The following is a 26974-nucleotide window of genomic DNA, read 5'->3' on the forward strand; positions in this document are numbered from 1 at the left end:
CCCTTTACAGAGGTTCAAGAAAAGCTACTTCCCTTCAACCATCATTTCTTGAACCAACTGGCAATACCCTGATCCGTGCAAGTGTGTGAAGCGTTCCATTTTATTTTCAATATAAGAACAGCCTCTGTCGTACCACGGAGAACAAGCGGCAGCTGCAAAAGGAGAGACTGAAAAACCAAAAGACCACAGCCACCAAATACCCTTTCCCACACTGCACCGGAATACGTGGATCTTCAATTAGACTCCACAGTCACCGGAGAACCCAACAATAGACTGTCCCTTAGCAGAATATCATACTTGACTTAACTGATCACGCTACAGGTTGAGTGTCTCTTTATCTGAAATTCCAAAATCTGAAAACCTCTGAAATCCAAATTTTTTAAATTTTTTTTTGGAGTTCTGATGGGATGTCACGAATGGAAAATTCCACAAGGCACTGGGAAGATTCCTAGGTGATTTGTAAGTTTCTGTACACCACAGACAGTTCTGAGAAGTGACCTCACATACGTAATGAACAGAAGTTAATGAAAAATAGAGTGAAAATTGAAGATCTCGATCGTGCATCATCAGCGTCGGAGTGAACATATGCTGCTTAACGGTATGCTGATCATCAAACAAGCTAAGATCTATCACAACAATCTGAAAATTGAAAGTAATTGCGAATATTCAGCAGGCTGGTTGCAGAAATTTAAGAAATGGCATGGCATTAATTTTTTTAAAGCATCTGCTGGTCACAAAAATCTAGCACCAGAACAAATCTACTAACCTGATTGTTTTTAATACCTTACATAATGGCATTAAATATTTTTAGCATCACAATGAAAATCTAACACCAGAACAAATTGTTTATATACCTTACGTAAAACCAAAAAGAAGGTAAAATACAAATACAGTGTACTGAAACCTTTTAATCAATACAGGGCAACATAGGTGGAGACTGAAATCCTGCCGTTGTTTGTTGCTGTTTAACAGCTGATTCAGGTTTTCTCCCGATGTGCTGAGCTGCTTTTGTTACCCTGCACACATTATGTTTTCATTATACTAATGGTGTGCAATAATTTTTACTGTTAAGTACATATTGGTGATGAACAAGTGCAAGATAAACACTGCTTACCGGTAGCACATAAATTCAGAGATAGAAATGATGGTGATCAGAAGTTATCTTGTTATATATTCCAAAATCTGAAAAATTCCAAATCCAAATCACTTCTGCCCCCAGCTATTTTGGATAAGGGGCACTCAACCTGTACCATCCCGATCAACATAGTTCAGTAACATCATGACCACTTTGATCACTTTACTCTAAAACAAACTTATCTTTTTGTGCTCTTTCTTGTGAAAACCGGCCATCATTTATGTTTGATTCATGTTTTCTTATGAATGCTGCTTATCTGATGCTACGAGTCTGTGATGCTGCTTAAGTAAGTTTATTATTGCACTTGTGTAGATGACAATAAGCTTGGCTTTGGCTTCTAGCTTAACTTTGCTTTGCACATTGCAGTTTGGTAGGTTAATTGGCTGTGAAAGTTGTCTCTGGTTACTTATGTGAGTGGTGAAATCAGGAGGCAGTTGACAAGGCTGTGGGAGAATAGAATGGAAGTTACTAGGTGCAACTATCAGCAAGAACCTGTACTGACTGACTTAGTGATAACGATGCTCTGGCCAAGAAGGCACACACTACTTCGTCAGAGGGCTACAAAAATTTGGCATGTCATCAATCACTCTGCTCGATTGGGGGAGAGCAGAGATAGAGAGACAGAGACAGAATGAATATGACTGGGATGCTTGGGGTCTTGGATTATTTTGGCTGCTTTACCTGAAATTGTAGACAAGAGTCTATGGAGGGGAACACACACACAAAATGGTGGAGGAACTCAGCCGGTCAGGCAGCATCTCTGGAAATGAATGAACAGGAGATGTTTTGAGCCGAGACCCTTCTTCAGGACTGGAAAGGCGAAGAAGCCAGAATAAGAAGTTGGGGAGAGGAGGAGTACTAGCTAGAAGATGATAGGTGAAGGCAGGTGGGTGGGGTAAAGATCAAAAGCTAGGAGGTGATATGTGTAAAAGGCTGGAGAAGAAGATATCTGTTAGGAGAGGAGAGTGGATCCTGGAAGAAAGGAAAGGAGGGGGGACACCACTGAGAGGTGATAGGCAGGTGAGAAGAGAAGGGTAAGAGGGGGCCACAGTGGGGAATTGAAGAAGAGGGAAAGTGCAGAGGGGCAGAATTATTGAACATTGGAGAAATGGATTATCATGGCATCAGATTGATGCCATGCCCAGATGAAATGTGTGGTGTTGTTCCTCCAACGTGAGAGTGACCTCATCATGGCAGTAGAGGAGGTCATGGACCCAACATGTCAGAATGGGAATGGAGATTGGAATTAAAATGGTTGGCCACCAGGAAATCCTGCTTTTTGCAGATGGAGCGAAGGTGCTCGACAAAGCGATCTCCAATTTACAACGGCTCTCATCAATACAGGGGAGGCCACATTGGGAGCACTGGATATGGTAGATGACCCCAACAGATTTGTAGGTGAAGTGCTGCCTCAGCTAGAGGGACTGTTCGGGGCCCTGAATGGAGGTGAGGAAGGAAGTGAATAGACAGGTGTAGCACTTCTTCTGCTTACAGGGATAAATACCAGGTGGGAGATTATTGAGGGGGGATGAATGGACAAGGGAATCACAGAGCGAGCAATCTCTGCAGAAAGTGGGTGGGTAAAGATGCGTTTGGGTGTTTGGTGGTAGGGTCCTGTTGAAGATGGCAGAAATTATGGAGAACTATGTGCTGGATGCAGAGACTTAAGGGGTGTTAGGTGAAGACAAGAGAAACTATCACTGTTAAGGCAGCGGGAAGATGGTGTGAGAACAGATGTTCAGGAAATGGAGGAGATGCAGGTGAGGGCAACATCAATGGTGGAGGAAGGGAAGCCCCATTCTTTGGAGGAGGAGGAACCTCTGATGTCCTGGAAAGGAAAAGCTCTTCCTGAGAATAGAAGCAGCAGAGGTGAAGGAACTGGGGAAAGGGAATGGCATTTTTACAGGAGACTGTGTTCAAAGAGCTACAGTCAAGATAGCCATGGGAATTGGTAGGCTTATAAAAAATATCGATAGACAGTCTGTCCCCAGAAATGGAGACAGGTTAATTGAGAAAGGGGTGAGAGGTGTTAAAAAATGGACAAAGTGAATTTAAGGGCAGGGTGCAAGTTGGAGGCAAAGTAGATGAAATCAGCATGAATGCATGAAGCAACACCAAATCAACTGTCAGCATAGCGCAGAAAGAGTTTGTGTGTTTATTTACAGATGCAGCACAGAATAGGCCTTACCTGCCCTTTAAGGGGCAACCCCCGACAACACCGATTTAACTCTAACCCAATCACAGGGCAATTTACAATGACAATTAACCTACTCGGTACATCTCTGGAGTGGGCGGAAACTCAAGCACCCGGGGATAACTTGTGCATTCTATGGGGTGACATACAAAAAAATTAAACTCCAAGCTACAACGCTCCAAGCTTTCATAGGCACCCAGTACAGACAGCATTACCAGGGAAGGCTTGAAATGTGGACTGCTCCATGTAGCTAATAAAAAGCGGGCATAGCTCGGTCATCCTCTACACTGGTGAGACTTGACATAGATTGGGGGACAGCTGTGTCGAGCACCTTTGCTCCATCCAGGATTTTCAAGTAGCCAACCACCTTAATTCCAAACCCCATTCCCATTCTGTCATGTTGGTCTATGGCCTCCTCTACTGCCATGATGAGGTTACTCTTTGGTTGAAGAGCAACATTTCATATTCCATCTGGGTAGACTCAAACCTGATGGCAAGAACATCCATTTCTCTAACTTTCAGTAATTTTCCACTCCCCCTTCCTTTCTTCTTCAATTTCTCACTCTGGCTCCTCTCTAACCTCTTCTCTTCTTCTTATCTGCTTAACATCACCCCTTGGTGCCTCTCCTTCTTCCCTTTCTCCCATGGTCCACTCTCCTCTCCTATCAGATTCCCTTTTTCTAGCCCTTTACCTTTTCCACCTGTCTCCTCTCAGCTTCTTACCTCATTTCCCCTCCTCCATGCACTTTCACCTACTAGCTTGTACTCCTCCTCCTCTCCACACCTTCTTATGCTGGCTTCTTACCCCTTCCTTTCCAGACCGGATGAAGGCTCCTGCCTAAAACGTTGCTATTTATTCATTTGTGTAAATGCTGCCTGATCTGCTGAATTCTTCCACCATTGTGTGTGTGCTGCTCTGGATTCCCCTCATCTGCAGAATCTCTTGTGCCCATGAAGGGGAGCTGGATTAAGTGATGTGCTAAGCTGCACCCACAATTCTCTGCAGTTCCTTGTGGTCACTGGCAGAAAAGTTGTAATACCAAGCCTGGAAGCATCTGGAAAGGAAGGTTTCTATGGTGCATCTGCAAAGATTAGTGAGGGTCACTGGGGACATGCTGAATTTCCTTAACTTTCTGAGGAAGTAGAGGAGGTAGAGGCACTGGTGTGCTTTCTCGGCTAAGGCCCCACTTCCAAGAAAGCACACCAGTGTCTCTAACTGGCTGGACCAGGACATGTTATTGGTGAATGGTGAAGTAGTGTCAAGAGCAGAATGGCCTGTTCCCATCTCTTTACTTAGCTGAGAAAAGACATGGGACAATGGAGGGAGATCATCTGGACATCAGGAGACTACCACCCTGTCCTCCACCACCAATAGGGGGCAGTGTGGATTCCCAGTAGCTAAAGGTCAGGAATGGATCATAGCTTCCTTCTGTCCCTTCATGTCAACCCACGAGCTAACAGCCTGAATCAACCTTGCCACAAAGAACTGGTTGAGTTCAATGAAGGTGAACATTCAGGAATTAATGTGACGTCAAATAAAGCAATTTCCGCTGTCACACTCTGAAACATGCAGACTATAAGACCATAAAACTGAGGAGCAGAATTAAGCCATTCAGCCCATCTAGACTGCTTCATCATTCAATCATGGCTGATTTATTTTTTTCTCTCTCAACCCCATACTCCTGCCACTCCTCATAACTTTGAATATCCTTACCAATCAAGAAACTATCAATCTTTGCCTTAAATACACCCAATGACTTGGCCTCTACAAACGTCTATGGCAATAAATTCCACAGATCCACCGCCCTCTGACTGAAGAAGTTCCCCTTCATCTCACTAATAAAGGGATGCCACTTTATTCTGAGGCTGTCCCACTGCAGGATACATCTTCTCTATGCCAACTCTATCCAGGCCTTTCAATGAGATCCCCCTTTGTCCTTCTAAACTCCAGCAGGTACAGTCCCAGAGCCATCAAACACTCCTCCTATTTTAAACCTTTCATCCCAGGGACCCTCCTCTGTACCCTCTCTAAATATCTTTCTTTAGATTTGGGGCTCAAAACTTCTCATAATACATTAAGTGTGGCCTAACCATTGCTTTGTAATGCCTCAGCATTGCATCCTTAGTTTTACTGTGGTGAACAATGTGTGTTGTTTCAGCAGCAACACCTGGGGCAGCTCAGTGGTGCAGTGGGTAGAGGTGCCGCCTCACAGTGTCAGCGACCCGGGTTCAATCCTGACCCCAGCTATCACCTGTGTAGGTCAGTGGGCATCTGGGGGCATTGATGGGCCTGTGACAGAATAAATAAATTGCAGGATTACAGGGATCAAACAGTAGTGGGGTGGGGTACTTGGGATTGTCCTTTCGGGAGCCAGTATTGACCTGCTGTGTGGAATTTTCACATTCTCCATGTGGCTATTACTACTGCTTCATAAGTAGTCATCTGGATTACGAGTAGTGTGATAATGATGGAGCACTGAAGAGGTTCACACCATGCTCTGCTCTACTCCAAGATCTTGTTGTAACCTTAGACAACCTTCTTCACTGGCCAACCTATGTGTCATCTGCAAACTACCACATCACCTACTTTCTCACCGGTCATTTATATAGATGACAAACAACAGGGTATCCAGGGTAACACGATCACTTACCGCTTGCACCCCACCACTACCATGAAGTCTATGTTCCGCCTCTGCCTTTCCCCTTTGTCCCCATCCCTCCCCTCCTGTGCTTTACCCCCTTTCCACTGTCGCTCTCCCTTCCCTCACTGATCACAGGTCTAATCTGCGAGGATGGTGCACCAGTGCAATGGCTAGTGCAAGCTTTACAGCGCCAGTGAAGAATTCAGTTCACTCCGCTGTCTGTATGGGGTTTGTAGCTCTCCCCATGACTGTGTGAGTTTCCGCCGGGTGCTCCAGTTTCCTCCCACGTCCCAAAGACGTGGTTAGGGAAAGTTGTGGTCATGCCATGTAGACATTGAACAATTGTGGGCCGGCCCCAGCACATCCTCCGACTGTGACAGTTGTTGACACAAACAACACATTTCACTGCACGTTTCAATGTTTTGCTAAACAGGTGACAAGTGAAGCTAATCTTTATCTGAGAAACAGCTCTCCACTGCTACCCTCTGACTTATTCCATCAAGGCCATTTTGTAGGTCATGGGAATCTGTACACTGGCATTTCTCCCAGTGTACTAGCCCAGGAGGAAGGGAGCGGAACGTTGGCACTTTAGGAGCGGGGCAGGGCACAGAGTGAGAGCAGGAGGGTAGGAGGGTGAGTGAAGCAATGGTGGAGAGGACAGAATGGGGCAATGGTGACAGAGGCATAGAGCAACAGGGGGCATAAACAACCTGTTGGAGGAATTTAGTGGGTCGAGCCACATCTTGTGGAGACAGAAATGGTTGACAATTCAGGTCAAGATCCTGCATCTGGAGAGGGGAATTGGCCACTCTTAAGAGGTGAGAGAGAGGGCTGAGGCAGAGGCTGGCATAGGTGAATCTAGGTGAGGGGCAGCCTGAGCAAAGTGTGGAAGGGGAGACTTTAGAGACAGAGGTTGGCAGGTGATAGGTGGAAAAGAATAAATAAAGAAAAATTAGGCAGATTTCAACCTCATCTACTGCAATTAATGTGCTTGCTGTGGCCGCCATTTGATTGGTGAAACCAAAACCCATGAGGTAACATTGCAGCTCTATAAACCTCTAGTCAGACCACACTTGAAGTATTGTGTTCAGTTCTGGTTGCCTCATCATAGGAGGGATGTGGAAGCTTTCAAGAGGGTGCAGAGGAGATGTGCCTGGATTAGACAGCATTCAATATAAGGATAGGCTAAACAAACTAGGGTTTTTCTCTCTGAAGTGAAAGAGGATGGGAGGGGATTTTATAGAGGTGCGTAAGATGATAAGAAGCATCAAGAGTGTTCAGCCAGCTACTTTCTTCCTGGGTGGAAATGGCTATTATGAGGGGACATAATTTTAACATGATTGAAGGAAAGTATGGGGGGGGGGAATGTCAGAGATAGGTTTTATTTTACACAGACAGTGGTTACTGTATGGAAAGTACACACAGGAGTGGTGGTAATGGTAGACAGATTAGGGAGAATTAAGATGGGAACATGGATGAAAGAAAAATGGAAGGCTATGTGGGAGGGAAGGGTTAGATTGATCTTGGAGCAGGTTAGAAGGTTGTGGTGGGCCAATGTGCTATACTGATCTATGCTCTATGTTTAAGTCTAGACCAGGTGACCATTGTGAAGATCATCGGTGTTGTGTCCACAATACCCATCCTGAGCTCCTAGTATAAGCCATTTCAATCCCCTCCCCATTCCCTACCTGCCCTTAGCCTCCTCCACTGCCAGGGAAAGGCCAGAGGGACAGCACCTCATACAATCCAACAACACAAACTCCGATTTCCCCATTTTCACACATGCTAAGTCATACCAAATTTCACTCTCCCTTTGTCATCCTTCCCATTTCTTCCACCTGTCCTCCCTGCATTCATTTCCTTCTGTTGCCAGGTTCCATCTGACATCACCCACACATCCAACCACCTGGGCTTCTTCTCCCCCGACCGACTGTTCCCATCCCCTCCCCCGACCGACTGTTCCCATCCCCTCCCCCGACCGACTGTTCCCACCCCCTCCCCCGACCGACTGTTCCCACCCCCTCCCCTGACCGAGTTCCCATCCCTTCCCCTGACCGACTGTTCCCATCCCCTCCCCTGACCTACTATTCCCATCCCCTCCCCCGACCGACTGTTCCCATCCCCTCCCCCGACCGACTGTTCCCATCCCCTCCCGACCTACTGTTCCCATCCCCTCCCCCGACCGACTGTTCCCACCCCCTCCCGACCTACTGTTCCCATCCCCTCCCCCGACCGACTGTTCCCACCCCCTCCCCTGACCGTTCCCATCCCCTCCCCCGACCGACTGTTCCCACCCCCTCCCCCGACCGAGTTCCCACCCCCTCCCCTGACCGACTGTTCCCACCCCCTCCCCCGACCGAGTTCCCACCCCTCCCCTGACCGACTGTTCCCACCCCCTCCCCTGACCGACTGTTCTCACCCCCTCCCCTGACCGAGTTCCCACCCCCTCCCCTGACCGACTGTTCCCACCCCCTCCCCTGACCGACTGTTCCCATCCCCTCCCCTGACCAACTGTTCCCACCAGCCCATCACCTGCTTCCACTGTGTCTGCCTTTACACTTATCCCCCCAACTGCCTGAGACTGGTCATCTGTCCTCTCACATGGCTCCATTTATCACTGGTCATCCCCAACCTCCTCCCTCCCCCTCACCCTCGTACAGGCTATCCCCCCTCCCATCGATACTCCCGCTCCCATGCAGGCTCTGGGTCCACAGATGCTGCCCAACCCACTGAGTTCCCCAAGCAGATTGTTTGTGGCTCCAGATTCCAGCAACTGCAGCCTCATGCGTCTTCACCATAGGTAAGGATAAGTGAAATGGAGGAGAGGGACTGAGGGGATGGGAGGTGTGGAGCAGGAGACAGTGGGGAGGGGAAGGACGAAATGGAAGGGAATCAGGGCAAGGGAGAGGAGGGTTGGCAAAGGGGAAAGAGAGCAAGGAGCAGAGCCGCTGGTGTAATGGGGAAAGAGGGACATGGGAATGGGAAGGAGAGGGGTAGGAATGAGGGAAGAAGAGGTGGAGAGATGGATGGGCAGGTGATTTAATGGGGAAAGAGGGACATGGGAATGAAGGAAAGGGAGACAATGGGGAAGGAGAGGGGTAGGAATGAGGGAAGAAGAGGTGGAGAGATGGATGAGCAGGTGATTTAATGGGGAAAGAGGGACATGGGAATGAAGGAAAGGGAGGCAATGGGGAAGGAGAGGGGTAGGAATGAGGGAAGAAGAGGTGGAGAGATGGATGAGCAGGTGATTTAATGGGGAAAGAGGGACATGGGAATGAAGGAACGGGAGGGATAGGATGTAGTGAGTGTTGTACTGATGGAAAGGAAAGGACCATGGAAATAGGAGTGTAGAAGAAGAAGAAAGCCCTTAACTCCGAGTGCAGTCATCAGGACGCCGTCGTGATGGCATTTTTTTTTAGCAGGTTTTCTTGTTTTTACGAGGCCGAGTTGGGTCGACGCTCAACCCAGCACGGATGGAAAGCGTGCAAGGGACGCTCCCTTCGCTCCCAAGTCCAGCACTGATGCCACTACGCCACCAGCCGGCTATAGGAGGGCAGAAGAAGGGCAGTGGTTTCAGAATCATGATGGGGGTGGGAGAGATAAGGATGGGGTTCTACCCTGTTGAAACAGCAGCAGCACAGAATTGATACATAGTGATTCTTTCTGCTTTGATACCCATCATAAAACTTCAAGAGCATTAATGAATTTAGGCAGTGTACACCCCTGTGAGCAAACCTCCAGTAGCTTCACAACACAAATGTTTTAATAATATTTGCAACGCTAAGTCTGAAATGGAGTATCAATGAAAATAGTTGTAATATCACTAATTATTGGCTTGACTTGCATTTGGAATCTAATTTTTAAAATCCATTAACAGAGCTCTTCCACCAGTTCTGTGGAAGATTATAACAGTGACATTTTTTTCCATTTATAGAACTATGGAAGAAGTAAATTTGCCACACTAATTACTGATACCATAACATGTATTTAAATTCAGCGTAGCTTGCATCTGCACAGCACCTTTAACAAGGCAAGATATCCCAATGCACTTTGCGGGGTTGCTACAACATGAGAAACAGCAGCAGGAATTTGCCATTCTGCCCCTTGAGTGCTTGGCAACATTCGTCAAAATCATGGTTATCTTCTTCCTCAGTTTCTTCTTCGGTATTGTATTGGTAATGGAATTGGTTTATTATAGTCAGACGATAGAGTGAATAGCCTGCCTTGCATACTGTTTATACAGATCAACTCATTATATGGTGCATTGAGCTAGAATAAGGTAGAATAAGAACAATGCAGAACAAAGTGCAAAAGCTACTGAAAGAGCACAGTGCAGGTAAACAATACGGTGTAAGATCCTAACAAGGTAGATTGGGAGGTCAAGAGCCTATCTTATCAAGAGCTGCATTCACCAGCATGATATCAAAGGGACAGACGCTGTCCTTGCACCTGGTGGTATGTCCCTTCAAGCTTTTCTATCTTCTGACCAATGGGAGAGGGGAGAAGAGAGAATGTCTAGGGTTTTTGATTATGCTGGCTGCTTTGCTGTGGCAGCGAGAAGTGTAGAAAGAGTTCTGAGAGGGCAGGCTAGTTTCTGTGATGTGCTGCGCTGTGTCCACAACTCAGTTTCTTGCGTTCACGCACAGGCAGATTCGTGATGCATCCAGAATGTTTATCGATTAACAGTTGATGGGGCAGCTGACTGTATCTTAGGGGCAGTATAAAGTTTGGATGTGGGAGTCACAAGGTGACCATGCAAACTCCTCAGAGACAGTACTGTATGATGGCAGTGCTACTCCCTGAGCCACTGTGTCATCGTAATGTCCTCCAATTGAAGAAAGTTTGTAAATATTGCCAGTGTTCTCAGAGTGTAGCACTCTGCTATGTGGCCAAGATCAATGTCCGTAGAAAAAGGACCAGCCCGCGTGCATAGAGGCAACCATAAGGAAAGCATGTCAGCATCATTACTTCCTTAAGAGGTTCGGCTTGTCACTGGACACTCAAAGAAACATCTACAGATATACTTTTGAGAGTATCCTGACTGGTTTCATCTTGGTTTGTATGGCAATTCAAATGCACAGGAACAAAAGCTGTAAAGACTAGTGGACTCTACCCAATACATCATGGGTATATCCCTCCCCACCATCAGTAGTAGTTACAGGAGGCACTGACTCAAGAAGGCAACATCTAAAGATACCCACCATCCAGACCATGCCATCTTCTCACAGCTACAGAAGCCTGAAATCCAACACCAGCAGGTCCCTCGATTATACTTCCGAACTCTTCCTCTGCTACACTGACAACTGCATTGGCACTGACTGCTTCATGCACCCGTGCTGAACTCATCAATTTTATCAACTTCACTTCTAACTTCCACCCTGGTCTTAAATTCATTTGGTCCATCCCTGACACCTCCTTCCGGTTTCTCGATCTCTCTGACTTCATCTCTGGAGACAAACTGTCAACCAACATCTTTTAAAAACCTACTGATTCTCACAGTTATCTCGACTATACCTCTTCCCACCTTATCTCCTGTAAAAATGCGATTCCCTTTTCTCAGTTTCTTTGCTTCCGCTGCATCTGTTCCCGGGATGAGGGTTTCCATTCCAAGACGTCAGAGATGCCCTCCTTTTCAAAGGATGGGGTCTCCCTCCCTCTACTATTGATGCTGTTCTCACCCACCTCTCCTCTATTTCCCATTCATCCTTCCAGGTGAGGCAACACTTCACCTGTGAATCTGCTGGGCTCATCAATTGTGTCCGGTGTTCCTAATGCGGCCTCTTCTATATTGGTGAGACCTGTCGTAAATTGGGGGGCTGCTTTGTCGAGCACCTCCTCTCCATTTGCGCAAGCAAAACTTCCCAATGGCTAAACATTTTAATTCCAATTCCCTTACCTGCTCTGACTTGCCAAAATGAAGCCACCCTCGAGGCAGTACCTTAGATTCTGTCTTGGTAGTCTCCAAACTCATAGCAGGAATATCGATTTCTCCTTCTGCTAAACAAATTTCCCTCCTCCTTCCTCTATTCCCCTTGACCTTTTAACTCTTCTCACCTGCCTATTACTTTCCCCTGGGTCCCTTCCTCCTGCGGTCCACTCTTCTCTCTTATCAGATCCTTTCTTCTTCAGCCCTTGACCTTTTCCACTCACTTGGTTTCACCTATCCCCTTCCAGCTAGTTTCCTTCCCCTCTCCCAGCATTTTAGGCGCATCTTCCCCCTTCTTTCTCAGTCCTGTAAAAGGGACTGAAAGAGGGGGAGGGGGAGGGGGGGAGAGGGAGGGGAGAGGGAGAGGGAGAGGGAGAGGCTTTAGTTACATGGAAAGACTGGAGTCGAAGAGCCACAGAACACAGAAGCAGGCCCTTTGGACCAACATGTTGACTAATGAGCTTATCCCATTTGTCTGACCATAGCCCTCTAGAGCTGTATGTCTAAACCTTTGCTATCCAGGTACCTGACCAAACATATTTAAGGATTGTAAGTCTACCTATCTCTACCACTTTCTCTGGCAGCTTATTTCACTGTATAAGAAACTTATCTCTCATGTCCTCTTTAAATATTTTCCCCTCTCATCTTAAACCCCCTACCTGGGGATTTAAGACTCCCCTACCTGGGCAAAAGATTGTGACCATCCACATTACCTATGCCTCTCATGATGCTATAAACCTCCAATCTGGCAACCATCAGCCTCTAGGGAAAGAAAGCAGCCAATCCAATCTCGGCTTATTACTCAAGCCCTCCAGTCGCAGCAACATCTTTCTACAGTCTCGGAGGCTGTTTGGAATAGGAGAGGTGGAAGGGCACCAGTTGGAGTGATGTAATATCAAGCGTGTGGACAGAAGAGCCTGTTGCCAATGGTAAAGGGTCAAAAACCAAGGAAGGTGATTGATAGGACCACAAGTGAGAACATTAAAAAATAGTTGTGCCCAATGAGCAGTTGGGCTACGTGGTAAACTGACAGGAGTAGTGGTGGAAGTTAATGGAAATAAAAGTGGGTAAGGAGATCCCAAAGGAAAACATTTGCAGGGTTGTGGGGGCAAGGCAGGACTGTAGAATGGCTGGGATATTCTACAGCCAACACACGTTCAACATACTAAGTGGTCTCCCGGGCTGCAGCCATTCTGTGTTCCTCTCCTCTCTCGTACCTTTTCACTATTGCCTGATTGGCCCCTTCAACACCTCAACATCCTACCACTTGCCTCTGGTAATGAAGGAAACTAATGCCAATAATTTAACAGCATTGTTGAGACTTATTGGATCGATATGTGGGTGATACCAGCACAAGCGAACTTGGCAAATGGTGAAGGGGGGTATGGAGCGGGGTGAATGAAGAATCTAATCATAGTCACATTTACATATTGTGTGTTTTCTCTCTCTCGCTCATACGTATCCACACACTCCCTCTCACACACACTTTTCTTAAGCTCTGTGGGGGGAGCAGGCATTGATCCCAATTAAGTGTTCATCTCTCCCTCAATACCATTAACACATTTACAACATTTTCCTGGAATCATCCTCTGCTGTTCCTTCTATGCTGACAAGTTGGCTGCTATACTTCTTCCATTACAGCAGTGGCTACACCTCAAAAATACATTTGTGTCTGTAATAAACAGGGGGATATCCTGAAAGGCACTATATAAATAGAAGCAGCTCTTTCTCTATGATCAACCCTCACCTTTGAGTCAAACCGCCTCACTATTTGAATGTTTTGGGGGGGGGGGGGTCGGCTGATTTGCCCACCATCAGACCCCAGTTATTGTTTTAGCAGCTGAGTCCCCCTGTGACTGTGAGGGTTCCCGTCGGGTACCATATCCCAACTTGCAAGTTGGAGGGTTAACTGGCCGCTGTAAATTGCTTCCCCGCAAGTGTGTGTGAGTGAGTGGCAGGTGACTGGGAGGAAGTTAACAAGCCTGTGAGAGAGAGTAGCTTACAGAGAATTGTGGGAGAATGGGATTGCTAGCATGGACTCGATGGGCTACAAGACCAAAGACTTAGCAGCAAAATGAGACCATTCAGCCCACAAAGTCTGCTCAGTCATTCAGATATAGCTGATTTATTTTTCCTTCTTAACCTTATTCTCCACTTATTCCCCTAAACTTTGACACTCTTACTAATCAAGAACCTATCAACCTTTGCTGTAAGTATATCCACTTGGCCTCCACAGCTATTCACAGCAATGAATTCCACAGATTCACCACCCTTTGGCTAAAGAAATTCCTCCACATCTCTGTTCTAAAGGCACGTCCTTCTATTCCGAGGCGGTGCCTAGATTCTCTGGAAACATCCACTCTATCGAGGCCTTACAATGAGATCCACATCATTCTTCTCAACTCCAGCGAGTTCAAGCCCAGAGCCTTCAAATGCTCCTCATACATTAACTCTTTTATTCCCAGAAATATTCTTGTTAACTTCCTCTGGGCCCTCTCCAATATCTGCACATACTTTCTCACAATACTCCAAATGTGGTCTGACCAATACCTTATAAAGCCTCAGGAGTAAATGATTGTTTCTCTGTCTTAAGAGAATGAGATTCAGTGGTGAATGGGACTTGGACTTACTGCAGGCTGATGCAGGAGAGAACATGAACTCCCCACTAATTGGTCACAAAGACTGTAACATCGACATCTGACGAGTGGAAGGAGTCCTTATTTGTTCAAAAGTTTCTACAACAACCACTTGGATTTGCACAACACCTGTTCTGTAGTAAAATATCTCAAGACGTGAAACAGGACAAGTTCAGTATTCTGTGATGTCCTTCAATCAGGGAGGCATTGAATCCTTGGTAAAAGACACAGGGTTGTGGAATTTTGAGGAATGTCTTAAAGGAGGAGAGTTTGGTGAGAGGGGAGACACATTCTGGAAGAAATTTCCAAGAATAGGGCACGGGCTGACATCAGTGAGGTACTGGGGACATCCAAATAGTCAGATCTGGAAGAGGGCAGTGATCTCGGAGGGTAGTAAATGGCTACAGGAAATGGACCAGAGGCTTGGCAAGCATGGATGAAAAGTTTTTGCATCGACAATTAGATCCCAGCACTTGATGATCTACCTTCCAAACAGAGATTCATCATAAAATCTTATGATTTTACAATAACTACCAGCACTTAATGGTTTCTACAGACTCTTTGCAGCAGGCAGAAATTACAAACACCTAAAAGTATGTAACACCAGGCTCAAATACAGCTTTGTTCCACTGTTATCCGACAACTGAATGGTCCCCTAGGATGATAAGATCGATTCTTGACTTCATAATCTCCCACATACTTGCTCTGCATATTGTTATCTACCAACACTGCATTCTCTTATTGTGTATTCTCTGTTCCATATTTTATATACTTTATTTTGCATTCTGTTAGTTTTAAACATTTTATTCTGTATTGTTGTTTTCCCTTGTAATACCTCAATGAAATGTTCTGCATGAACAGTATGCAAGTCAAGTTTGTCCACTGGACCTTAGTACATGAGACAGCAATAAACCGATTTACTAATCAACCAGTTAAAACCCTACAGCACAATGTCTGAAAGAGATTTCAAAAGTGGAGAAACTTCGGTTAACCTAGTTTGGATGACAATGCATAACTCCAATCTCCAGACTACATGAATAAAAATGTGTAAAGTGATCAGAGGAGACCCAAAGTTGAGATACAGAAAATAATTTCACATGAATGCTGAGGGTCTAGAATGGACACGTTGGGTTGAATGGTCTTTTTGCCAAAATCTCAGTAAGTCAATGATTCCTCACCTGCCATACGAAAGCAAGGTAGAATGGCAAGAAGGGAATTGTAGATTTAAAATTCTCCAAAAAAGATCGTGATTTTTTAAAAAAATAAAAACTATTGTCCCATTTCCTGCAAATGGAACACTCATCCACTTGCTCTCAGAGACACTGGCTAACAAAAGGATGGACTGGGGTCCAGAGATAATTGTGGCTGAAGTAGGAATCCTTTTGGAGGTCCCACGCAAAAACAAAGTGTCCATTTCAATGCGGTGGCTGGGACCCCTTGGGATCATCTAAAATCCTTGCAGCCAACTTGGCTGTATAAATGGCTGGCGAAAGCTGTCCTCTCAACACTCACAATGCAGCAGTGAGACAACACACTTCAACAGGAAACCTGCTGCACAGTCTTTCTCCCTTTCCTGTAGGAATTTTATTTATTTTTCCTGTTTTTCCTCCTTTTTGACTTGGCACGTCATCTCTCGAGTGACCACACTGCAAGGTCAGGACCCACAGCCAACCCGTGCAGCCTCAGAGATTCTGCTACATCTTTAATCAAGGCTGGTTTTAAGTTTCCATTCCCAGCAGGGGAGGCCAGCTCTCGCCTGGTTCAATTGTGCACAGTTCTTGCCTCCCTGCTATAGGAAAGACATCATTAAGCTGGAAAGAGTGCAGAGGAGATTTACGAGGATGCTGCCAGGATTTGAGGGCCTGAGTTAGAGGCAGAGGTTGGGCAGGCTGGGTTGTTATTCCTCAGAATGTAGGAGGATGAGGGTCGATCATACAATGGTGTTTAAAATTATGAGGGACAAAGACGGTGAATATACAGACATCCCAGGTTTGCAGAATCAACAACCAGAGGGAAGAGCTTCAAGGTAAAGCAGAAAGACGTAGTAAGAACGTGAGGGGCAACTTTTTCCACACAGAGGGTGTTCCATATAGATCAAGGCAACTTCTTCACACAAAAGATAGTGCATATATGGAGCAATCTGCCACAGGAAGTGGTTGAAGCAGGCACAATAATAAGTACATGGAGGGGTTTAGAGTGATATGGGCCAAAAGTGGGCATATTGGACTAACTTAGACAGGGATATTGGTCAGCATGGACCAGTTGGGCCAAAGGGCCTGTTTCTGTGCTGTTTCATTCTGTGGCTCTACTGGCATAGCTGCTAGCTGGAAAAGTAGAAATGACAGGAAGGCATTCACCCAAGCCTGCTCCCTAGTCCGTTAGACCTTGGCTTGTTTGAAGAATGCAGGGAATAAATGCCCATCCAGAATTCCCCTCAAGATACCTTTTGCCCACTGAATAGTTTGCTCCAGACAGCAGCTGGGGGTGTGAAGTCACATACAGACCAGACTGGGTAAGGGCAGATTTCCTTTGAAGACATCAGCATGAAAAACAGGTACATTTAAGAAGCAAGCAACACACAGCCTGCTGGAGGAGCTCAGTGGGTCAAGGTAACATCTTTGTGGAGAAGAATTGTCAAAATTTCAGGTTGAGACCCTGCATCAGGTTTCAACCTAAAACTTCAACAATTCCCTCCCCCCCCAACCCACTGATGCTGCCTGACCCTCTGAGTCACCCAAGCAACTAGCTCTGTGTTGATACAAATTCCAGCATCTGCAATCTCCTGTGTCTTCATTTATGGCTGGTCCCTACTTTAAAGCCATCTCCAGAACCATATGGAATTAGTGTAAAGGGATGTTCAACAACGCTAGCACAGTAACAGGGGGCTGAACGCCCGGTATTTTGGGATGCGAATCTGTATCACTAGTAGGGTGCAAAGATTAGAACATAGAATGGTACAACACTGGACAGGCTATTCAGTCCACAATGTTGTGTGATCTTGATGGCAATTTGGACTAAATTTCCACTTTCTGTTATCACTCATGTCCCTCCATTCCCTTTATATTCATGTGCCTGTCAATCAGGCTCTTAAACTCCAGCAAACTGCCTGCTGCCACTACTACCCCTGATTATATTACCACATAATCCAGAGACCCAGACTAATAAATGCAGAGACCAAGAGTTCAAATCCCACCATGGCAGCTAAACTTATATTTAGTTAATAATCATTAAAGAAATTAAACTAGTGTTAGTAATAGTGGCCATGAAAATCCCATCTGGTTTACTATTGCCCTTCAGGGAGGAAATAGCCTAATCTAGTTCAGAACTTAGTTTCTATACTATCTGATCCTTTTCCCTTGAAACTGATAGAGATATGGTCATTATTGAGCTATAGAGTACCATGGCATGGAAAGGCCCTTCAGTCCATCTACAGCATGCTAAACTAGTTTCCTACCTAGTCCCAACTACCTGCACTCGGACTGTATCCTTCCAAACCCCTCCATTCCATGTACCTCTCCAAACTGCTTTTAAATGTTGCAATCAAACCCACTTCGACTGGTAGTTCGTTCTACTCTCACACCACATTCTGAGTGAAGAAGTTCGCCCTTAGATTCCCCTTAAATATTTCACCTTTCATCCTTAACCTGTGACCTCTGGTTCCAGTCTCAACCAGTCTGAGGGAAGAAAGTCTGCGTGCATTTAACCTATCTGTACCTCTCATAATTTGACGTATCTCTGTAAGATGTCGCCTGTATCTACCGGCACTTCACCCACTGGCCTACCTTCCTTCCCTAGAAGTAGGTCCATTACTGCCCTCTCTAAAGTAGTACATATACTCGCACAAAAAAAGCTCCCGGAGATGCATTTTAGAAATTCAACCACATCTAATTCATTCATAATAAGGTGATCCCATTTAATACTGAAATCCCCTGATGTGTAGGATGTAGGAGATTGAACATCTAACATTTAGCAGCAGGTATACACAGTGCCTTCAGTCCTCCAAGAAGCTGCAACAGACAATGAGCAAGCAAACTGCTGGAGGAACTCAGCAGGTCAGGCAGCATCCGTGGAGGCGGAGGGGTAGTTAATGTTTCACGCATCGGCACAAAAATTAGCCTTCGCCCACTTTTTTTCCGGGAGGCAGTGCCTTGACAAGGTGACATCTATCACCGAGGACCCTCACCATCCAGGACATGCCCTCTTCTCTCACTACTACCTACGATGAGTTGGTAGAGGAGTCTGAAGACACACAAACTCAATGATTCAGGAACAGCTTCTTCCCTTCTGCCATCAGATTTCTGAATGGTCCGTGAACACATGAACACCAGCTCGTCATTCCCTTTCTAGCACCATTCATTTATATTGTAATTTATAGCCATTTATGTACTGCCGCTGTAAAAAAAATCCATCCTACAAGTCAATGATAAGAAATCTGATTCTGATTCAGATACTTATTTCTGTGTTACCCTTACAGTTCCAGAGACAGGGGTGGAAGGTACATGCAAGAAAGCCCAGTACCAGGAGCTGGTAGAACAGTTCCAGAGACAGGGGTGGAAGGTACATGCAAGAAAGCCCAGTACCAGGAGCTGGTAGAACAGTGCCAGAGACGGGTGGAACGTACATGCAAGAAAGCCCAGTACCAGGAGCTGGTAGAACAGTGCCAGAGACAGGGGTGGAAGGTACATGCAAGAAAGCCCAGTACCAGGAGCTAGTAGAACAGTGCCAGAGACAGGGGTGGAAGGTACATGCAAGAAAGCCCAGTACCAGGAGCTAGTAGAACAGTGCCAGAGACAGGGGTGGAAGGTACATGCAAGAAAGCCCAGTACCAGGAGCTGGTAGAACAGTGCCAGAGACAGGGGTGGAAGGTACATGCAAGAAAGCCCAGTACCAGGAGCTAGTAGAACAGTGCCAGAGACGGGGGTGGAAGGTACATGCAAGAAAGTCCAGTACCAGGAGCTGGTAGAACAGTGCCAGAGACGGGGGTGGAAGGTACATGCAAGAAAGCCCAGTACCAGGAGCTGGTAGAACAGTGCCAGAGATGGGGGTGGAAGGTACATGCAAGAAAGCCCAGTACCAGGAGCTGGTAGAACAGTGCCAGAGACGGGGGTGGAAGGTACATGTAATAAAGCCCAGTACCAGGAGCTGGTAGAACAGTGCCAGAGACGGGGGTGGAAGGTACATGCAAGAAAGCCCAGTACCAGGAGCTGGTAGAACAGTGCCAGAGACGGGGGTGGAAGGTACATGCAAGAAAGCCCAGTACCAGGAGCTGTTAGAACAGTGCCAGAGACAGTGGTGGAACGTACATGCAAGAAAGCCCAGTACCAGGAGCTGGTAGAACAGTGCCAGAGACAGGGGTGGAAGGTACATGCAAGAAAGCCCAGTACCAGGAGCTGGTAGAACAGTGCCAGAGACAGGGGTGGAAGGTACATGCAAGAAAGCCCAGTACCAGGAGCTGGTAGAACAGTGCCAGAGACAGGGGTGGAAGGTACATGCAAGAAAGCCCAGTACCAGGAGCTGGTAGAACAGTGCCAGAGACAGGGGTGGAAGGTACATGCAAGAAAGCCCAGTACCAGGAGCTGGTAGAACAGTGCCAGAGACAGGGGTGGAAGGTACATGCAAGAAAGCCCAGTACCAGGAGCTAGTAGAACAGTGCCAGAGACAGGGGTGGAAGGTACATGTAAGAAAGCCCAGTACCAGGAGCTGGTAGAACAGTGCCAGAGACAGGGGTGGAAGGTACATGTAAGAAAGCCCAGTACCAGGAGCTAGTAGAACAGTGCCAGAGACAGGGGTGGAAGGTACATGCAAGAAAGCTCAGTACCAGGAGCTGGTAGAACAGTGCCAGAGACGGGTGGAAGGTACATGCAAGAAAGCCCAGTACCAGGAGCTGGTAGAACAGTGCCAGAGACGGGTGGAAGGTAAATGCAAGAAAGCCCAGTACCAGGAGCTGGTAGAACAGTGCCAGAGACAGGGGTGGAACATACATGCAAGAAAGCCCAGTACCAGGAGCTGGTAGAACAGTGCCAGAGACAGGGGTGGAAGGTACATGCAAGAATGCCCAGTACCAGGAGCTGGTAGTACAGTGCCAGAGACGGGTGGAAGGTACATGCAAGAAAGCCCAGTACCAGGAGCTGGTAGAACAGTGCCAGAGACAGGGGTGGAACATACATGCAAGAAAGCCCAGTACCAGGAGCTGGTAGAACAGTGCCAGAGACAGGGGTGGAAGGTACATGCAAGAATGCCCAGTACCAGGAGCTGGTAGTACAGTGCCAGAGACGGGTGGAAGGTACATGCAAGAAAGCCCAGTACCAGGAGCTGGTAGAACAGTGCCAGAGACAGGGGTGGAAGGTACATGCAAGAAAGCCCAGTACCAGGAGCTGGTAGAACAGTGCCAGAGACAGGGGTGGAAGGTACATGCAAGAAAGCCCAGTACCAGGAGCTAGTAGAACAGTGCCAGAGACAGGGGTGGAAGGTACATGCAAGAAAGCCCAGTACCAGGAGCTGGTAGAACAGTGCCAGAGACGGGTGGAAGGTACATGCATGAAAGCCCAGTACCAGGAGCTGGTAGAACAGTGCCAGAGACAGGGGTGGAAGGTACATGCAAGAAAGCCCAGTACCAGGAGCTGGTAGAACAGTGCCAGAGACAGGGGTGGAAGGTACATGCAAGAAAGCCCAGTACCAGGAGCTGGTAGAACAGTGCCAGAGATGGGGGTGGAAGGTACATGCAAGAAAACCCAGTACCAGGAGCTGGTAGAACAGTGCCAGAGACGGGGGTGGAAGGTACATGTAATAAAGCCCAGTAGCAGGAGCTGGTAGAACAGTGCCAGAGACGGGGGTGGAAGGTACATGCAAGAAAGCCCAGTACCAGGAGCTGGTAGAACAGTGCCAGAGACGGGGGTGGAAGGTACATGCAAGAAAGCCCAGTACCAGGAGCTGTTAGAACAGTGCCAGAGACAGGGGTGGAACGTACATGCAAGAAAGCCCAGTACCAGGAGCTGGTAGAACAGTGCCAGAGACAGGGGTGGGAGGTACATGCAAGAAAGCCCAGTACCAGGAGCTGGTAGAACAGTGCCAGAGACAGGGGTGGAAGGTACATGCAAGAAAGCCCAGTACCAGGAGCTGGTAGAACAGTACCAGAGACAGGGGTGGAAGGTACATGCAAGAAAGCCCAGTACCAGGAGCTGGTAGAACAGTGCCAGAGACAGGGGTGGAAGGTACATGCAAGAAAGCCCAGTACCAGGAGCTAGTAGAACAGTGCCAGAGACAGGGGTGGAAGGTACATGCAAGAAAGCCCAGTACCAGGAGCTGGTAGAACAGTGCCAGAGACGGGTGGAAGGTACATGCAAGAAAGCCCAGTACCAGGAGCTGATAGAACAGTGCCGGAGACAGGTGGAGTGCGCGATGCAAAGCCTATAGAGGTGGGGTGTAAAGATTTTGCTGGCTGCTCGCTGTGCAGAACCTACACTCTTCTTGGCATTACATAGGCTGCAAAGAGGCATCAGGACTGTCACAGAGGCTGCTGTGCAAACCTCCAGATGGCAGTGGATCAAGAAGTGTGACCCGTGGACCAGTGCTGCTGGCACACAAGCCAGGGCCTGATCAACCCTGGCTGAGTGTGTCTGATGTTGAAAGACCCAAAACACCTGATGACCCCAGTTACATCACTGATGATGTGTCCCAGCGTATCCTAGGATGCATCTCAGCTTCATACCTATCCATAACTACTCTAAAGCTGATTGAGGTACAATCACCGTCCCCAGCATGTGGATGGAAGATTTCAATCCAAAACATAGATTATCCCTTTGTCTCCACAGATGCTACTCAAAGCACTGAGTTCCTCCAGACTCCTGCATCTGAAGTTTCTCGTGTCTCCACAGTAGCCAATAAGGTTCCTTCACTGAGCAGATACCATGTACACACAAGCAGAACAGCAAGATCCCACTAAAGGGTACTAGCAGTTGGGTGAGGGGTAGGTGACAGACTTATAAAAGGATCTCTCTGTACACCTCCAGAATTATCCTCTCCAACAACGTGACAATGTCCCAGCACTGCACAGAGATGTTTGCCAAAATAACACACCTGCATCCCTTCATAAACCATCTGATGGTTACGATGTGAGACAAGGAGATTAAACTACTGTCACCTTCAGAGCCAGAAGAGGGGTGATGGGCCGAATGCCCTCTTCTTGCTGTCAGTCACCAATGCTGAATGCACGCAAGGGTATTGACTCACACCCAATCATATTTGAAGCCACAGGCTCAGATTACACCACCTGTGTCCATTACTTATTGTGAAACAGCGACAGCACTAACAGGAGCCCATTCCCTTCAAGGTAGTCGAATCTATACTACCTTTCAGTCGCATTCACTCGCTGATTCTGCAGTGCCCTGATATGATTCCCTATCTAACTATCCTTTTACCTCAGCAGGATCCACAACAGGAGGCACCCACATTCTTGCACCTGCCACCTTTCTCCCCATGGCCACATCTTCCTGCTGGTAACTTTGGTTTTGTATACTGACTTATAGACATCTTTCCTCCCTCCTAACCTTCCAGACCAAAATTTCCCTGTGCAGACACTACTTAAAACAATGCAATTTGCACAGCTCTCACGATAATCTGGCAGCATCAGTAACAAGTTAATTTTAGAGACATTTTAACACGGTAACAGATTTTACTAACATAGGTGAGATATTACACCTCACCCAATCTCAGGTACAGACACACGTAGACAAACACGAACAGATGGAGGGGTTGAACTGGGAAGCTTATCATCACTTCCTTTCTTCTTCAAAAAGTTTCAGAAAGACCACTGGAAAAAACGCCACAATTCTCTCTCTCTCTCTCTCTCTCACACACACACACATTCACACACTGTGTAATTACTCAGCGCTGATATCCCTACTGAACAAATTCAACATAGAACAAGCAAGAGACAGGAGGCTCATTGGACAACCTCTCATTTCTCCTCAGATTTCAAATTATAAGTATAATTGCATGGATCTGCCAATCAAGGCTGTGAGAATCTCAGTATTTTAGGAAACGAACGCAAGTTTTCCACAGTGTCATCACAACTGCGGGCAAGCTTCACAATCTCGCCAGATCTATTTCAGTGACAAACGAAGCGAATTAGAACAGGGAACGTTACCACTTTGCCCACTCGTCTGTCCCACGGTCTGCCGTAGGTCTTCAGAATCATTTTCTTCTACTGTGGAGGAAAAAGAGAGGCAACGTAAAAGGTCAGAATCCAAGCCAACCCATCTGCCTCCATTTACAAAGGATTTCTGCTCTAAAGAGAGATATCAGGTATTCAGCAGTCTGAATGGTAACTGGGAGCTGGGGACCAGGACTCAAGGGCCTGAGTTACAGGGTGAGGCTGGCCAGGTTAGGACTTTATCCCTTACAACATCAGACAATCAGCAGGTGTTTGCAATTATGAGAGGGGTAGATAAGGTGGATGGCCTTTTCCCCAGGGTAGGGGAGTGCAAATGCAGGGGGTATGGGCTTAGGGTGAGAGGGGAAAGGCTTAAAAGGGACCTGAGGGACAACAATTTCACACAGAGGATGATGAGAATATGAACAAGTTACTAAGGAAATTGGTTAAGGCAGGTACAATAGTAACACTTAATAAGCAAATGGAGGGGAAAGGCCTGGAGGGATATGGGCCAAGTGTGGCCCACAAGTGGGGTGAAAGGCTTTTATCTGTGCTGTATTGCTCTATGGCAGGTCTCAGACTGGCTATGAAACCAGCTACAGAGTGACCACTTTGCAAGTTCTGCCCCCAGTATTTAACAGTGGGACAAATCCAACACTGGCACCAGAGAGAGACTGCTCCATGCACTCATTCAAAGATTGGAGGGGCAGCTGTGGCTCACGGTAAGGGCATCCCTGTCACGCACCTCCATAGGTTGCCGCTCAGGCCCTTTTGAAACCTCTGCTGAAATGTACTACAGCGTCGGGAGAGCCTGGAATTCGATGTCTCGTAGCCAGGATCCTCACCTTTGAGTGTGGCCGTAGGGTCAAGCCACAGCGTTGACACTCACCGCCCTCCCGTGCACAAGAGCTGCAGCTCAGAAGCAGCACTGAGGGAGAGTTGCAGGGCTCTGTGGCAGTGGGGACCCGGGACCCCTCCCTCCTTCCTTCCTTATTGCCCACAGCTTTATTATGTGTGCAAGGTGGGGAGGTGAGAAAGGAACCAAACCTATCCTTCAGTGAACATCACACAAGACAGTGTCGATATTGAAATTTGGGACAGCACACAAAAAGCTGATGGAACTTAATGAGTCAAGCGGTATCAGGGTGGGCGGGGTGGAACAGACAATTGACATTTTGGGTCACGTCCCTTCACATGGACTCGAAACATCGACTGCTCATTTTCCCTCTCTCTGTTCTAGGAATCCTCGCTTCATCTTGAACTTAATCTAATGAGGGCAGGGAGTGGGAGGGACACGTTTTAAAAATCTTTGCAGGTGCATCAAGCGCAATGCAAAGGCATTTTTCATTTCGGAGAGAACAGGTGTACAGCACCGATCAGCTGTCCGCAGCTCTGGAGATTCAGGGCTCATCATTCAGGGCTGGTTCACAGCGTGTGGTTGCGTGATGTTGGCTAATAATTCACAAGCAGAAATCGTCATTTTTCTTTCTGCAGCGAGTTATGGCTTTAGGACACAGCCAAAATCACACACAAGAAAAACATTAAAATGTGCCCACATTACATTCAAGCTCCTCTCGCAGCGAGAACGGTTTAGAGGGCACAAGGCTGTTTAGGCCAGTCTTTGACCATCTGTCCAGTGTGGTAAACTGGTTTCTCTTATTTATTAAACCCAGCACCAGGTGGTACAGCACATCAACCGTGACCAGTGCCTGATGAGTTATCAGTTTTGGCCGTGTTCTTGGAGGGGGAGGTGTGCTGGTGGGGGGGGGGGGGGGAGGGAGGGGGAGAAGAGGTTAAAGATTTGGGAAGGGAAGTTCTGGGAAGTAACTAGAGGTAGGACAATTGAGAGAAAACGGGGACCCCAGAGGGTGAGTTGGGGGGGGGGGGGTTAGGCGTGAGAGTGTTAAGTGGCAGAAAGGGAGCCTCATTCCTGCTTACAAAGCAGCATTGATACAAGCTGTAGAGGAAGGCTCCCCGCGCCAGACGATTGGTTAGGAAGTGGTCTCTGGCTCAGCACAGATACACTGCATATCAAAGAGGGGTGAATGAAAGCCCAGCATCAAAATGGGAACCTTTGCTAAAACCCTCCAATTTCTTCATTTTGTGGCAATTTTCCCCTAACCTTTTCCCTTACAAACTGAAGTGCTTAATGAAGCCTGAGTAAAGATTCAGACCTCGTGATGACACGTAGCCTGGGACAGCAGAACTCTCAGCCCTTTACACTCTCACCTCCAGCTCACTCAAGTTGAGAAGATTTTACTACCCATCCCTGGCCCTACAAAGTGCTGTCGAGGCCACTTAAAGAGAGGCCAGACCTGGCCATAGATCAAAGGCTTAATTCTCAACCTCCCCCACAGAAATACAGTGTGTGGCAAGGACTGATACATAGTGTTGGGTGCTCAAAAAGTAAGAGGGAGAAGAGAACTGTCAGTGAACTTTCAGCTGTTGAGAGCACAATTTAAAAGTGAGATTGGTATTTTTGAGGTAATATTTTTACTGGGTCAGCACAGGACATGTGTTGACTTGAGGATATTATCTGGATCCCTGTTCAGTACTTAAAGCATTCAATGGTATAGTTCTGTAGTTTAGAAAGAGCCAAATATTAAAATTGCCTCTTATAATGAACTAGGAAGCGAGGCCTGGTGTCCTCTGTGAGCTCCCAGACCTCCTGTAATGCTGCATTTAACTCAGTGCCACCTGCAGCCTAATCGATGCACAGAACTCGGTAGAATGCCCACCACCACTACCTCTGCTGGAACTCCTTCCTAAATTCACAACTTCACGCCGTTCGACAGCTGAATGCGACAAGCCAGATTGTGCTCTGCGATCATCTACAGTATACAAAAGCAGGACACAAAGACCAGGGTGCAGCCATGAGTGCTAACCTGATACTGGGCTGTGTCGGATTGGCTTGCCTCTCTGGAGCACCTCTCGATGCATTTTCACAAAGTTCCCCAGAAGTGTAGCCGATTTGTACACAGCAGCTTGGAGGGGCAGAAAGGCCTATTCTATGCTTTATCTCAAAATAAATCTTGGAGAAAGAACGGCTAAATCTGCGGGACCATTATATCATTTGGTCACCCCACTGCAGGAAAGGTGTGTGGGTTTCGAGAGGGTACCGAAGAATACTGGATATATTAGAGGATATTAGCTATAGGGGAGGTTGGGTTGTTTCTCCGGAGTGATAGAGGCTAAGGGGGAGACCAGATAGAAGTTTATAAAGTTAGGAAAGGCATAAGTCTTTCTCCTAGGATGTGGGTACCCAGAACGTGCTGCCAGGTTTGGTGATG

General features: G+C 47.1%; 1 protein-coding gene across 8 annotated transcripts in view; it reads right to left on the bottom strand.

Moving 5' to 3' along the window:
- znf521 (zinc finger protein 521) overlaps positions 1–26974 on the bottom strand; it is a 464427-nt gene that overhangs the window by 430772 nt on the left and 6681 nt on the right. For all 8 annotated transcript variants that reach the window (XR_012098951.1, XM_073045672.1, XM_073045635.1 and 5 more), the window contains one exon: positions 23679–23738. Coding sequence is in view for 7 of the 8 variants with exons in the window: in XM_073045672.1 (XP_072901773.1) it covers positions 23679–23738 (60 nt within the window). In the remaining variant the exon portion in view is untranslated. The remainder of the gene's footprint in view (positions 1–23678; positions 23739–26974) is intronic.

This window comes from Hemitrygon akajei, chromosome 1 (genome assembly GCF_048418815.1).
Source record: "Hemitrygon akajei chromosome 1, sHemAka1.3, whole genome shotgun sequence".
In the NCBI taxonomy this organism is placed as follows: Eukaryota; Metazoa; Chordata; class Chondrichthyes; order Myliobatiformes; family Dasyatidae; genus Hemitrygon; species Hemitrygon akajei.